Source organism: Buteo buteo, chromosome 23 (assembly GCF_964188355.1).
Source record: "Buteo buteo chromosome 23, bButBut1.hap1.1, whole genome shotgun sequence".
Taxonomy (NCBI): Eukaryota; Metazoa; Chordata; class Aves; order Accipitriformes; family Accipitridae; genus Buteo; species Buteo buteo.
In genome coordinates, this window is record NC_134193.1 from 19,469,803 (window position 1) to 19,485,291 (window position 15,489).

At 43.6% G+C, this 15,489-nt stretch overlaps 1 protein-coding gene across 1 annotated transcript; it reads left to right on the top strand.

The window, feature by feature from the left end:
- Window positions 1-599: 599 nt before the first annotated feature.
- WDR5 (WD repeat domain 5) lies at window positions 600-15,446 on the top strand. The gene is made up of 14 exons (XM_075055138.1): window positions 600-738; window positions 2,403-2,592; window positions 3,491-3,599; window positions 4,963-5,036; window positions 5,980-6,069; window positions 6,753-6,842; window positions 8,070-8,153; window positions 9,266-9,321; window positions 9,470-9,516; window positions 10,332-10,407; window positions 11,751-11,784; window positions 12,558-12,632; window positions 13,249-13,336; window positions 14,356-15,446. The coding sequence occupies exons 2-14, from the start codon at window positions 2,512-2,514 to the stop codon at window positions 14,454-14,456; spliced, it is 1,005 nt and encodes a 334-aa protein (XP_074911239.1). The 5' UTR covers window positions 600-738; window positions 2,403-2,511; the 3' UTR covers window positions 14,457-15,446.
- The last annotated feature ends 43 nt before the right edge of the window (window positions 15,447-15,489 follow it).

Genomic DNA, 15,489 nt, shown 5'->3' on the forward strand with positions numbered 1-15,489 from the left:
TGTGAATTAGCTTGTTCTTTTCATAACGTTTTTTTTATCTGTGGTACTGGTGTGCGCTTCCAACGGGGCTGGCCTGCGCATCTTAACGCCGCTGCAGCCAGGTTCAACGGTTTTTGAGCAACCGCAACACGCGGGAGCAGAGCCGTCCCCGTGGGCTAAGCGGCTGTGTACCTGACCGCCAGCGCCCAGGGTGATGTGTGCTCCACGGGAACGTCACGCAGGGCCGGACGGGGCCCTGACGAGACCCGCCGCACGTCACACGCCAAGGCAGGGCGCTTGGCTGCCGCCGCCCTGGATGCTCGCTCCCCGCAGAGCCGCCCAGAGCAAGGGCGTCAGCTCAGGGGCCGGACACCGTGGCGGAGGGTGAGCACGACAGCGAGCTCAGAGCCTCGTCCCCGCTCAGCCCGGGAAAGTGAAGGAGGGGAGGGCGGGAGAAAGGCCGAAACGAAGGCGGCGCCTGGCCCTTTAAGGCGCGGGAGCGCCGCTTTTTTGGCTCTCGGGCCTTGCCGTAGCGCTCCCGAGAGAGAGCGGCATTGTGCAGCCTTTGGCCCGGACCGCGCATGCGCCCTCCCACATTCCCCCCCCCCACCCCCCCGCGCCTGGCGGCCCCGGAGCTGCCGCCGCCGCTGCCGCGTCCCCCCTCCCTCCGCGGCCGCGCTTCTCCTCACCGCGGAGGAGGAGGAGGAGGAGGAGGCGGCGGCAACGCCGCCGCCGGTCCCTCCCTCCCCTTTTCCCCCGGTAAGTCACCGAGAGGCGCGGGGGGCGGGCCGGCTCCTTTCCCGTCTCCTCACCGCCGGGCTCTCCGCACCGCCGTTTCCCCGCGCGCGGCGCCTCCTTCCCTCAGGCAGCGCGCGGAGCTTCCCCCCTCCCCCCCCCCCCTTCTTTCCCCCCTCCTCAACCCTCCCCGCCCGCCCTCGCGGCGGGGCGCGCGCCACCCTCCCGCCTTTCCTCCCCCCCCCGCCCCCCCCTCCTCCTCCTCCCGCGCGAGGACCCCCGGGCCGGCGCGCGGCGGTGCGGGCACGCGGGCGCCTCTGCAAATCCCCCCCCCGCGGGGGGGGCTGCAGCGGGCGGAGCTGCTCGTCCCGTGTCCCCCCCCCCCCCCGAAAGTTTGGGATCCCCCTGCAGGGAACTCCCCCCCCCCATTTTTTTGCCCCCCAAGCGTGGCGAGGGCGGGCGGGGAAGGGGCGTTTGGTAGCCGGTGGGTGTGTCGGTACCGTATGGCCGGCGGCGGGGGTTGTGTCGGTGCTGGGGGGGATTTGCGGGGAACCCCACCCCCCCCACCCCGAACCCCACGGGCGTGGGAGCCGAGGGGGGAACGGCGAGGTGCTGGAGCTCGGGAGGATGCTGCGGTGCGGCTGGCAGCGGGCTGCGTGCTCGCCGAAGTTCCCAGATTAGTTCCAGATGAAAAGGGTCTGATCTGCATTAGAAAACTTTTAATTCCTCATTGTTGCGACCAGTGATTTATCCACGCTGTGGAGAGGGCTTATTAAAGCAGACGGGCAACTGGTAGCGCTTTGCTCTGCGCCCTCCCTTCCCCTCCCGAGAAGAAGATGCTTAAAATGCCAGTAGTCGCTGGGAGAGCGAACGCTATTGCTCCCAAATCTGCTGCCACCCGCGAAAAGAATGGTAGCGGTGGTGGGATATTGCGAGCGTACTTTGAAGGCAAATCCTTACCGTGTGAGCTGGAGGTTATTCTGTTACTAAGCCGAAATGTAGCTGAGCTGCAATGGAGATTTGTTCCTTCTGCAGCATCAGCCCTGATTACCGAATACTGGCACAGCTCTTTATCAGGTTTTGTTACGGAAAGCAAGTCTGGTGAGACTAATACAAGGCTGGCTTTCAGTCAGGTGAAAGTCTCAGGCAGAGGAGGGCATGATTTGATGCTCAAACCATTTAGGAGGGAAATATGAGACTGAAATACTTGCATTCTGAGATGAAAGGAATCGAGTAGCGTCCTAAGCTTTGGAAATGCCTCTATTTTTTGTGCTCGTTATGATCTTGTATTCTGTACCTTAATAAATCTGAAAAAAAGGCCTTGGACTCTTCCTTCCATCTTTTGTACAGACCATTGTATTTACTGTGTACTAAATACTTGTTAGAAGTATTTTGGGGAATATGATATGAAAACCCTGCCACGCCTAAAAACTATTCTGCTTTATTTCTATTTGGAATGGAGCAGAGTGGAAAAAAGCTTTCCAAGAAGTGATAAAAGGCCATGGCTTGGGTTCTTGGTCTTGCACATTAGTAGGTCTGAAGGCCTAAAATACTGCTGTGTTGCTAAACAGATAGAGAATATAGGTTTTCTTACTGGTTTCTGGTGACCTGCAGTTAGGCTAATCTCATTATTCTAGCCGCTGAGAATCTTTTTGACAGCTAATGAGAATATTTTGTTTTTCTTCCAGGTTTTCATTTCAGTGCGGTTCTCCTCTCTGTGGCAAGGGCTGCCTTTTGAAGCAGCACATTCATTCTCCCCTTCAAGCACCATAAGTCTCATTTGCCAGCTTCAGAACCATGGCAACAGAAGAAAAGAAGCCAGATGCAGAATCCACCAAAACACAATCTACTCCTTCCTCCTCAACCAATCAGAGCAAGGTGTGTGTGGGGCTCCGAACAATATCCGTGTAAATACACATGGCAACTACCTGCATATTCAACAGGCAAACCAGAATTAGAGAACTGAATTCTCATATAGATTAAGATCTTCTCCAGATCTTGCTTCTGCTGTTGTCTCGAGCTGAAAAGCGTGCTGAGGATTTTATGGGAAAAGCGGATGAAGAACAGCCTCTTCTGTAGTGCTAGGGTTTTTTTTTGTCTTGTGGAAGTTCTTGCTAACAAAATACTTCTTGTCAGTTTGAGCATTAAAAAGGCAGGTTAGTTGTATCCTTGGAGTGCCTAGAGGTGACTGGAGAATTGGTGAATCTGTGATTGTAGTTGCAAAGTGGGGAAGCAGTCATTATTCAGATTCTTTGAAGCCTGCAGATGCTCAAAGGAGATGTTATTGACTAACCATGAAGCCTTCGCAGAGGGTAAAAAGGGGAAAAGAAAAAAAAAAGGGATTTTAGGGGTATGGAGGAATTGGCTTGTGATTTAATTCGTGATAAAGATGAAAACTGCAAACGCTTAAAAGCACTACACAGATCAATACCAGGAGTATTATTTTGATCTACCAAGCACTTTACGGTTGGACTGTTGGATTACTCTCACCTGTTTGTTATTGGCTTGGATGAAATCCATGTCACAGATGACTTGGTGTTGTGCATGCAACAGGAAGGCACTGCTGGCCCCAGACAGCAAGGGTGTGTCTTTTGTTTTGTTGTTTTTTGAATTTTGGGGGGGGGGGGGGGGGGGGGAATGTAAATGTTGGACACTCTGTTATGGTGAACATCCATGCTGTCCATTACAGTGTGCTGACCCAGTCTGATACAGAGCTTGTCACTGAGATACTAAATTTGGAATTTATTCAACTCATTCATACATATTTTTTTTACAGCCTGCGCCAGTAAAACCAAACTATGCTCTAAAGTTCACGTTAGCGGGACATACAAAGGCAGTCTCATCAGTAAAGTTTAGTCCTAATGGAGAGTGGCTAGCCAGCTCCTGTAAGTATTGCTTTCTTTTTATCTCATCTAAAACATGCAATTGTGGGCCTTGGAGTACTGCCTGCCTTTAGTGTTACCTCCATCAGATGGAGGAGGAATGTAGTGTCATGGTTTTTCTTAAAAGGAGCAATACCAAAGCTGTCAGTCTTTGAGATAATCTGCTTTAAGCTTTTTAAGTTCTGTTACTTTGAACACTGGATCTTCTATGCGTTGCCAAGTTGGAGAGTCCTCACCTGTTCAGCTTCCTTTATTGAGCAAACGGGCAAAAGCAAACACAGGATTCTTTTCCTGTGCAAAGGAAACCCTTGTGCTGTTCTGTATTGCTAAAGACATAGCTTAAGCTTTTAAATTAAACTTTGTGTAGAGTATCTGCAGGCAAAAGCTTAGCTCTGGGAAATAAGGCAGGTAGCTTTGTGCTACTGGACTGGACTGTAGAGTGTGGTATGGAGGACTGGCCACGTGCTTCTGTCCTGTGTGCCTGTGGTGTTTTAAGTCAGAGCCTTTGATTACCCCAGTGAAATGTGCAGAAGGTTATTATAAATAGTGTTTCACTACTTGCTGTCTTAAGTGGTAGATCAAGTCCTCTTCCTGTCAGCTTTGGTATTTCCTGAAATTTTTTTGGTAGTCAACATTGCTTGACAGCTTTCCTTTGAAAATGTGTTTATATGACCCTCAGCGATCCAGAAAGGATCCATATATAACGGAAGGGCAATAGGAAAGAAGGACATTGTTGAATATGATGGTGAGGGCCACTTGAACGTATTCTGGACATGGGAATGACTTAGGTCTTTGGCTTAACTGCACATAGCCTTAATAAGACCAGTGCAGTGTACCACATATAAATAATTTTTATGTTCCAAGTGTCCTCATGAAAGTCCCCCCCTCTCCCCTGCCCAGGTTTTCCACCCTCTACCTCCAGCAAATATCAGCCTTTTTCTCTGGTGTGTTTTGCAAGTTAACACAGATAATATGTTTGGGTTTTTGCAGGTATTAATTCAGTCCAGCTTGTGGTGTAATTTTTGTTCTTTTTGGGGAAAAGCATTGCAGCATTTCTATGGAACGGTGCTACTTTTACCACTGGCAATCTAAAACAAAAGTAGAAACCCAAGTTGTCATCAGAGAAACTAAAGCGGCTGGAGACTCTGTGCATTCCAGGCAGTTTAGGTAATCTCAGCTGCTGCAGTCTGGCCTGTACGAAACTGTTCTTTACCAATTACATATTACCTTATACACTTAGGTCTGCCTGGGGAGGGAGAACTACGCAGTGTTTGCAGAGATGTAGTTAGCATGTTTCTTTCCACCTGGAAGGGACAGCTCTATCTGTTAGTGCTGTTAATCTCTTAACTGGCACGTTCTTTTCCAGCTGCTGACAAACTCATTAAAATTTGGGGAGCGTATGATGGCAAGTTTGAAAAAACAATATCTGGTCATAAACTGGTAAGTATGAGGAGATTACTGTGCACTTGAATATGTATTTATTTGTAAAGAATTTTGCTTTCTTTTCCTCATCCAGAGATTTCCATTCTTGGTTAGTTTGACTTGTGTAGAAGGTTTGTTCTTCAGTCTCCTTTTGTACTTCTTTGTTTATACAGTCCTGTGCAACAGCCTGGGACTGGAATTGCTGAAGTAATACCAGGTCAGGCTGGAAATATGGGTGAAGTGCAGGCTGATAATGAAGTACCTGCATGCACACTGCCTAGCCATTTTCTTGAGTCCCTCCATTTCAGGAACACCAACCTCAGACATGGGGCAGTGCCTTCTTGGGTGAAAATCCCTGTAAACTCTGACACTGTGCCGTGTTCCATCTTTCCTTCGTATATGGAGCAGAATGGCTTGCCTTTTAAGGAGATTGAATTTTTCTTGTGGGTTTGCCTACATAAACACAACACTTACTCATTCTGCAAAGTTCTAAAGAAAACACAAATTCCCAAACCTTTTTGTTTTGTTTTCTAAAGTTTCTTACGTGCTGAAGTTTCCTAAGTAAAAATGAAGATTCACCAAAAGAAAAAACAGTAGAATCTTGTTCTTCTCCGGCCCTTAGGGACTCAAACCATAAAGAGCAAGCCATTTGTCATGAAGAGAAGCCACTGATTCAGATTAGTTTATATAGCATACTGTTTATGAATTCCACGAAAGGGTGTTGGTGGCCACAGTAAGAGCTATGTGAACAAGCCATTGATGTTTTTGGAGTATATGGCTCAGCTTAAAATGAACAAGTATCAAAGGAGCTCTTAACCCAGTCAAATCAATGGATTTTCAACTCAATGCTGAATTTTCTTCCAGGCTTCAGCTGTGAATATAATATGCAGTCTGTGTTTTCCATTTTCCTGTGTCAGTGAACAAACAGAGCTGAGAAGAGAATTGTTTTCCTTTGTTTTAGGGTATCTCTGATGTTGCTTGGTCATCAGATTCCAACCTTCTTGTCTCTGCCTCCGATGATAAAACTCTCAAAATATGGGATGTAAGCTCGGTAAGAGCAGAAACTATTATTTACCTTCCTTCTCCCCAGCATTGGCACCTTAACTCATGTTCTTCTGAGAGACAGCCTTGATGTGCTATGATGAGAGAAAAGGTAGAATTTTAAGCACTGGCTCCTCTTTGGGTAATACTCACTCCTTCCTGCTTATAACGAGCTGCTAGTTGAATGGGCTGTGAGGATGAGTGAGTTATGCCGTCTGCATTCAGAAAGAGGAGGATACTTATGGGTGCCACGAGGAGTCTGGTTATCTTTTGAGAGCGTTTAAGCCTTATGGTGGCAATGCAACCACAGGCTTCGTTTCTGAAAGCAGCCTCTCAGACAAAACCTTTTTGTAACTCCTTATCATAGCTTCACTTGGTTTTGCTTCTCTCCCCCTTCCTTTTCTGCAATTACAATGAGCACTGGATGATTTGGTTGAATTTTGATTAAGTATGTTAAACTGCTTGGTTCTCCTGAGTTGCCCAAATGGTTTGCAAGTTGGCTCCAGTCATTAAAAATGTGGGTTTTTTTTATTTCCTGTTGTTCTGTTGTAGCTGGTCCTCTGCCCATATAAATCTGGGGTTAAGATGGTTTCTTTGTGTGCTACACAGTGATTAACCTTAATGCAGCTTATCTGAATGCATTTATCACACTGAAGGATGCTGTATATTTAACTGTGCTAAATCTTATTTCAGGGTAAGTGCTTAAAGACGTTGAAAGGGCACAGTAACTACGTTTTCTGCTGCAACTTCAACCCTCAGTCAAACCTCATCGTTTCTGGATCAGTAAGTGATTTTTTTTTTTTTTTTCTTTGTGCAAAGCAAGTACTGCACACCCCTGTCACCTGACACTAAGGGGACAGACAGGTTCTTTTAGGGATCCTTGGCAGAATGATGATGGCACTAAAACATAGTTACAATTAAAGCTTTATTTTCTTAACAGGATATTATGATTAGTGTAGCACAGAATTTATGATTAGAATGGCACAGGATTTCTACAAGCAGAATCAATGTAGTACAATTTATAGGCAGTGTAATACAGAATTTATAATACAATATAATTTATAATTTGTAATCGCCTAGTTTCTAACTTAACTCAAAGTATGACTTCTAGTCACCTGGACCCTCTACAGATTGGGTCAGATCTTAATATATGGCTTGCTGTATCAATATAACAATCACAATCTAGACTTGAAAATCATATAAAATAAAAGAATATGAGTCACTCAGTCCTCGGAGGAAGCAGATGATGGTGGGGGTGTCCCTGGCTACCAGAGCAGTCATGGTCTCACTATCCAGCAGCAGTTCTGGTCCAGGTTCCCTCCTTAGGACTTGTAACTGCTTGATTTTTTTTAGACCGTGCTCTGTGTGCTTTTATGCTTCCGCATTCTGGGACAGGGTGATCGCTGCCACCAGGTTGGCTGGCTGCCTGGGACCTTCAAGGCCAGCGAGGAAGGTGGTAATTGGCCTGGCACCCAGCAATCTTGAGGCTGGCAGGGAGGGGAAGAAGAAATCTGTTTGGTTTGTCTGCTTGGTTCATAGGACCTTCAGGGCCTGATGAGGAGGGAAAGGGAACAAATACCTGACCTGCTCAGTCACAGAGAATGGCTACTTGCCTTATAAAATGGCGTTAATTATGCTAGCCACGTTACCAAGGGTTGGGAGCAGTGGGTACCGGACACAACCCCTTACCATTTCAATTCTCTGTCTTCCTCCACAAACGCAGCTTGTAGTCAGGTGAACTGCACAGTGCCACTGCTGTCTTTGCTTGGGGACACAGTCAAGCCCTTAACCCATCTTCAACATGCAGATTTTCTGCACGGAGAGGAAGAGTTTAGGGAGCTATGTTCCCAGTCTGTTATTTTTGCCCTGAGTGGTGCTTGTGTCCTAGGCGTTCTGATGCAGCTGCAGTGCAGCTGGAGGAAGGCACGTCTGTCTAGTCAAGCTATAACACCTTGCATGCCTCGAATAGGTGCATCATTAAACCACCTTGTGCATTTCTTCAATCTTCAGTTTGACGAAAGCGTGAGGATATGGGATGTGAAAACAGGGAAGTGCCTCAAGACGTTGCCTGCTCATTCTGACCCAGTTTCAGCTGTAAGTCCCTTCTGATAAATGAGCACACTAAGATGCTTATTTTGTTTAGCAGAGCTCCTTTTCTACCTCTGTTTGTAGAGAAGTGGGTTTGTGCTCTAACTCTTACTGTCAAGTCCTTACACAGTGTAGGGGATGGGCTGTGGTGGATTTGCCAGTGGTCATTGCTCAAACAGAATGAAATGAACAGTGTTTTCTGTAAGATCGATACGGATTGTGGTCTTGGGTGTTAATGTGGGGAGCAGTGAATAGTAGTGTGCCGGTCATGCCTGAGTCTAGCACTCTGATGCTGGGGCATGGATCTGTGGTCACTTGAGGCTCAGAGAACAACCTGTATGTCTGTTGCTTTCGTGTTGTTCCAAGCTATTACTAAAGTCCAGAGCAGGGTAGTTCCATAGTACGCTCTGTTTCAAATCTTATTCATTTAATAGGTGAAAGGAGCTTGGAATACAGCAATATCCATTCCAATAAAGGAAAACCAGAAAGTGTTCAACTCTTAATGTTTTTGAAATGAAGGAAACTGAAAAAAATTTGAGCCTCAGATGTGCCAAACCATGGCTGTTGTTACATGATTGTTCTCCCTTGTGTAGAAGATATTTCACACTTACAAATGTACATTAGCAGTAATTATTCTTTAAAATAGCAGTATTTTGAGGTGTAGTTCAAGGCAATAAATTGACCTTAAAACATATACATGGCTATGTATGAGGTTAAATTCCATGCCCTTAAAATTATAAGGTACTATCCCCAGGCTCGATACTACTATTATTCAAGCAACTAATGCTGTCTGAACAGAGTATCTGTGTGTTCATGTGTTCTTAGCTTCTGAAGAAACATGTATTCCAGTTCCTGATGCTTGAATGAACAGCTGTAGTTAACATCCAACCCTCTTTATAATTATGCCAGACAAACTGGGTGGGGGGGGAAGAATCTTGGTTTTAATCATGTTACCCATCTGAACGCATGCCTATTGTTTGTATGTTGTGTTGACTATCTGCTTCTATCTACGTGAATTGCAGTGTCAGTAATGGAAGATAAGTGCTTTCAGTGGAGCTTAAAAATCTGATCTATATGAACATCAGTAAAGTTATTTTTCCCCTTCTGTAATATTACAGGTGCATTTTAATCGTGATGGATCCCTGATAGTGTCAAGTAGCTATGATGGACTCTGGTAAGTGGTTATTTCTTGTTTGTGGCACTGTTCAGACCTTTTGCACTTAAGAAAAAGGACTTTTTTTTAAAAAAGGCTTGTATTTGTAATGTTAAAATTGCAACAAAGACTTCAAAACCAATAGTAATGATTCTCATGTTTTTAATAGTCGAATCTGGGATACAGCATCAGGCCAGTGCTTGAAAACACTGATTGGTGAGTAGGAATATTTCTTGTTTATGCTCTATTTTTCACTGTTAAGTTGTGACATAGATATTCTGCATCATTGCCGTGAACAGTGGCTTCCTTAACCTCTATTTTACTGTCTTCCTGTCATTCTGTTAGTACGCTGTTGTCCTCTTACCTATTGCAATAAGAGGAATTATCCTTTCACATGAATGGAAACTTGCTTAAGCTTTGAGTGTTGTTTAGTCTAGACGGACAAATGAGAGTTTTTTTAAGTTTTCTACCATTCAGCTGTGTAGTGCTTGTTGTGCAGCAGTTCAAAACCGCAACAAAGTTGTTTGTGCTGTTGGATGTGATGGAAGCAGGTAGTCTGTGACTACACAAGCTGCCTTTTTATTGCAAGATGCACGAAGGTATCTTGTGAACATAGCTAATAAAAGGAAACCACCTGTTGGGCATATGTTCCCTAGTCCTTCATATTCTTATAAAGCATTATATAGGCAAGTTATATAGCACTGCAAATCAGTGGCATGTATTTTAATATAATGATTTTTTTAAAAGGTAGAGATACGGTCTTGCTCTAAGTGTTGATGCACGGAAGGAAAGTTCAGTTACAAAGAATTATTTAAAATATTTGTGAGCAGAATGCTCAATATCCTTTTCTTAAATTAATGAAAACAAGCACCTTTCCTACACCTCTCTTTTTCTTGAAGTACCAAGGGACAAGAAGACTGAAAGCTTCTTTCAGTGAAAAGATTAACAACAAATTATTGTCAAAAGAAATTCTCTGTCAATGAGACAATACAACCGTGCACTGTTTACTATTGCTTTTATTTTCACTGTAGATGATGATAACCCTCCTGTGTCTTTTGTGAAATTCTCACCAAATGGCAAATACATACTAGCTGCAACTTTGGATAAGTAAGTATTTTAAAAAGAAAAAAGAAAAACCCACAGGCTTTGAAGTGTTTAAGTATCAGATAAAACTTTATTTTGTTGCTCTTTAGCTATCTTACTAATGATACTACACAAGTTCATATATACTATCTAACTTGAAAAGCCTGCAAGGTGTTGTGCTTCGCTAATGGCACAGGCAGGACTTGAGTCTTCTTAAAGTCTTAGCACTGCTTAGTGACTGCAACACCCATTCATTCCTTCTTGTACCTTTCAAAACCTCAGCATTTCCTTGCATTAATTGTATGAGTCTTTTGTAACATCGAGAGACAGAAAACCTAGCCTATAAAAGGCTGCAATGTATAAATAACTTTGTGTGTAAGGTATAAAAGCAGGGCAGGTGGGCCGATTGTACTGTGAATGATTCACCTGGGGAATTTCCATGCAGCTACTAAGAAGGGATTAGCTGGTCTATCATCTCCATTCAGAGACGGTAATGATGCTGTTGTTTTCGTGAGACCTTCCTTTCCTAGGTTGTGAGGTTGATGCCCTCCTTTTCTGAGCGTCTTTGTACAAAGGATGCCACAGATTGTTGCCTGCTTTTTTTTCAACTAGTCAATGAAAAGCAGAGAAAACCCAGGTTAGGCTCCCTGAGGAAGAGAAAGGGGACTATCTTGCAAGCTCTGACAGTAGCGTGGGTATCAGTACAGCTGGCCTGTATCTGGACATGCATGGGGCTTGCTTAGTCTGTGGAAGAGCGTAGTGCTTGCCTGAAACAGGTGACTTGCTTTATGTCCAAATTGTATTCAGTAGCATGATTATTCACTTGCTCTGCACTGGCTTAGGCTTGAATGGGTTGAGGATGCCTCAGTCCAGTGTTTACTCCCCTGAAACACCCTGCTGCGGGACTGCAAGTTGAAAAATTAGGGCAATGTGTGTGTATTTTGGTCTGTATCTACTTTCAGCAGTGTTTGATTTTAAAACAGGTGGGGGAAGGGGGATAGTTTGTAGGGCCGTCCCTGATTCTAGTGGGTTTCTCACCCTGAGAAGGATGATGTCTAATGAAACGTGTATGAATCTTTTGGATGCATTGGGAATTGGGGGATGTCTGCCAAACCACCTTATCCTTTCTTGCTGTCATTTTTCTGTTATCCTGCCCATCGTTTCGTTTTGCTAATTGTCTGGTCATTATTTATAGAGGAGTAAAATTGATACTTTGGGGTTAACTAACGCTGCATTCCAAAGCCAGGCTAAAGTGATCCATGTAGACTTTAAGAACTCTGGTATGGAGAAACTTTTTCTGCTGCTAGGAAATTGTCAGATGGAAGAACCTCAAGAACTAAAATCTTTGTTTTTCTGTTGTTTTCTAGCACTCTTAAACTTTGGGACTACAGTAAAGGAAAGGTAAAAACAATCCTGTCTCGCTATGTAGACTTAACTAAGCTTATAGGAAAATCTGGATTTCATACCTGCTTTTTAAACTTACTTAACATTTTATGAATACTATAGAGAAAAGTGTTAGTAGCCCTTTATTGGAGAGGACAAACTTTTAGTATGGCCTGTTGTGATAGGACAAGGGGTAATGGTTTTAAACTAAAAGGAGGTAGATTTAGACTAGATATAAGGAAGAAATTTTTTACAGTGTGGGTGGTGAAGCACTGCAACAGGTTGCCCAGAGAGGTTCTAACATTGGAAACATTCAAGGTCAGGTTGGATGGGGCTCTGAGCAACCTGATCTAGTTGAGGATGTCCCTGCTCACTGCAGGAGGGTTGGACTAGATGACCTTCAAAGGTCCCTTCCAACCCAAACCATTCTCTGATTTGATATGATTCTATGACTAAAGATGCATTTGGGGAAAAAAAAAAAGTGATTGGGCTCCTGCATAGCCCTGAGATATTAAGTAAAGCCATAGTTCTGCATTTTTCTCTTTACGAACAGTAAATTGCTGTTGCTCTCTTTCTCTGTGGTAAAGTGACAAATGTAGGGCTTTCCCTGCCCCCCCCCCCTTCAAAATTGTTTAGTGTTCTAGGGCAGAGATGCCCTCTGCATCCTCTAGATAAGTTGGCAGGGTGGGAAACACAGGCAGACATTTAGTCTTTTCTTCCAAGAGAGTTTGTTCTTAGCTGAGAAAACTACCTCCCAGCTGGATTAATGTCTTGTGGCTCTTCCCTTTCAGTGCCTGAAGACATACACAGGACACAAAAATGAGAAGTACTGCATATTTGCAAATTTCTCTGTAACTGGTGGAAAGGTTAGTGTTTATTTGAGATACTTTTTACCATTGTGCAGTTTTTACTGCTTTTCTCTGTAGAGGAAACAATAGTTTGGGGATGGAAACCTTCTTTGGTGGGTCCTGGTTCACAGGTGCCATGGTGCAGTGGGAGAAAGGCGGTGTCCTAGGAAAGTCCCTCTGAGCACCTCGTGTCTGTGTCTTGAGGTGGGCCTGCTGTCCCACTGCAGGCTCCCGCCAGGGCAGCAGTAGAAAGGGACTTCCCTGCAGCAGGAGAGCGGCTGCTGGTGTATCCATTTGCCATAGCCACGCAGCAGTTGGCTATCAGGTGGTAGGTTGGTGTGTTCTGGTTGAGAAGACGCAACAAATCAGCAGAGATTAAGTCCTAACACAGAACCACCTTAGCACTTTTTGCTCTGTTAGTTTTCGTCCTCCAGCATGTGCTGGGTGGAGCAAAGCTTTCTGCTGCCTGTATGCACTGAATAGAGGCTGAGAGAGAATGAACTACATCAAGCAGTCATATAATGTTGGAAGTTCCCTTCCATATGATGACAATGAAATGTTTACTGAATAATAGCAGGTATATATAGATGAGAAGAAAGGTTAAAATAACTGTGTTTTTTCTCTGCCCTTCCAGTGGATTGTGTCCGGTTCAGAAGACAACCTGGTTTATATTTGGAACCTTCAGACAAAAGAGATTGTACAGAAATTACAAGGACACACAGGTGTGGAAGAGGATTTTGTTTTTATTGATGGAATATCCCTCATGTCAGCTTGTAATGAGGGCTTAGCTTGAACATTTTCTCTCTGATGTTTAGTTTTGACTGTCAGACCCATAAATTCTTGACTGGCTGAAGCTTAATTGAACTGTAGGAGTTCGCTCCTTTTTATGAAGGGTTTTTTTTATGGGCATTGCAAGTGTTTATTCTTTCACTGTGAGAACTTGGACATCAGCTTATAAAAGAGATTTCCTTGAGTTCAGAACTGGTCAAGATATTTAAGTGACTCATAATATTAGTGACTTTGAATTGCCTGTTAACACCTTCTAAAGCTGCAGCTCTTGAAAGGATAAGGACTGGTGTGGTCCTGCTGTTTGTAAATGTCTGTATGTATGCATGCCTGTTTTTGAAGGCAGAGTTGAGCGTGTATTGAGATGTCACCTGATGGGTACTTCAGTCTGAATCCCGTAAGAAAGCAACACTTTCACTGTACTGGCTAGAAGGAACTGTGCTGTGAAATCTAAGCATGTTTATTCTTTTGCAAGACCATTGATTTGGACTGTTAAGTGGGGGCAGTGGCAGCAGGTTTTCATTTTCAGGCTAGGGCAAGGCTCTGAAGATGAAGTGCTATCTAAGCATTGAATAGGATGCTGGAAATGCCTTACATGGAAAGAAAAAACCGAGCTGGGTTTTTATTAGCTGTGTCTGACATAATATGCCAAGAGTTTTGCCTGTGAAGTAAGCAAGAACTAGAATCTAGAGCATTCTCACATTTTGAAACCTGTCAAACATTTTCCAACTACTACTCGCAATTCTTTTTTGCTAGTGTTTCCTCTCACAGAGAAGCAATAGTTGGAAAATATTTATGAATAATGTGTTTGTAATTCTGCTACAAGGAAGTAGTAACTTGGCTATGGTGTTTTAAAATGCAGTAGCAATACACATTCATTTTCAGAAATGCCTTCTATGAACCAGATTTCATTGCTGTAAATAATGATATTTGTATATCTTTTCTTTTTGCTTAGATGTTGTAATCTCAACAGCTTGTCACCCAACAGAAAACATCATTGCATCAGCGGCACTAGAAAACGACAAAACAATTAAACTGTGGAAGAGTGACTGTTAAACGTTCCAGTATCACTTTAGAGACTGTCAGGAAAAAAGTTTTTAAAAAAAATAATAAAAAACCACATGAGAATAATAAATCCAGTTTGGCAGGAAACCTGAAGAATATTTGATAAAGTGGTTTCTGTTAGTCTTGGCCCAAAGAAAACGTCTTAGCTCTATGCTAGAACCGGGCAACGTGGTGAAAAAAAAAAAAAGATGCAGTGTCTCCTTTTCTTGCCTAATCTTTTGGCAGACAAATGGATCATTCTGACATCGCGTTAGAAGTGTCAGCCTTGTATTGGACACCCCAAAGATACTGTACTTTATGGTGGCATTACTTCTGGGCACAGTTGCTGCTTAAGGAAGAGCTGCCAGTCTACTTTGTAACAGTAAGTTAAGTCACGAGCCTAGAGATGTGTGGAATTTTTTTAAATGTCTAATTTTTTATTTTTTATTTCCAGAATGTAGGTTCTAGTCTCTTGGGAAGTTTCTGTATTGTTTTAAATAGGAGTACTGCATCTTTAAGGGTGCTTCATTTTAAACACTCAGCTCAAACTTCGTGACCAAATAAAACCATACAGTTCCAGATTTCCCTCTTCCTGCCCCAACTTGACTCCTGTGGTGAAATCTCCTCTTACCTTCTGTATAGTTGCTTACCTCTTGTTACGTGTGTTTAATAGATGCTGTTCTAGAGCAAAGTTACAGTTCTTCTGTTAACCATTAAAATGAATCCTGCTTGTAGTTGTTCTCAGCATATTTTAATTTTTTTCTCTTCTGGTTATAAAGCAAGCTCACTGAACACTGTAAAGTTATTTCAATGTAAAAAGGAAAAACCCAGACTTTTGTATCTTGAAAATCCATTGTATGAAACTGTATTGATAATGGCATGACTCTGTATCTATTTCAGCATTGGTATTTCTTTCCCTTTTTGTCATACCCATGTGGTATTTACACATCCAAAAAGATACCATATGCCATAATAAAATAAAAAGGTGGGATTTTATGTCTATGCTTGTGGTAAGAGTGTACTAATGTGAAGTGTCTGTGTCCAA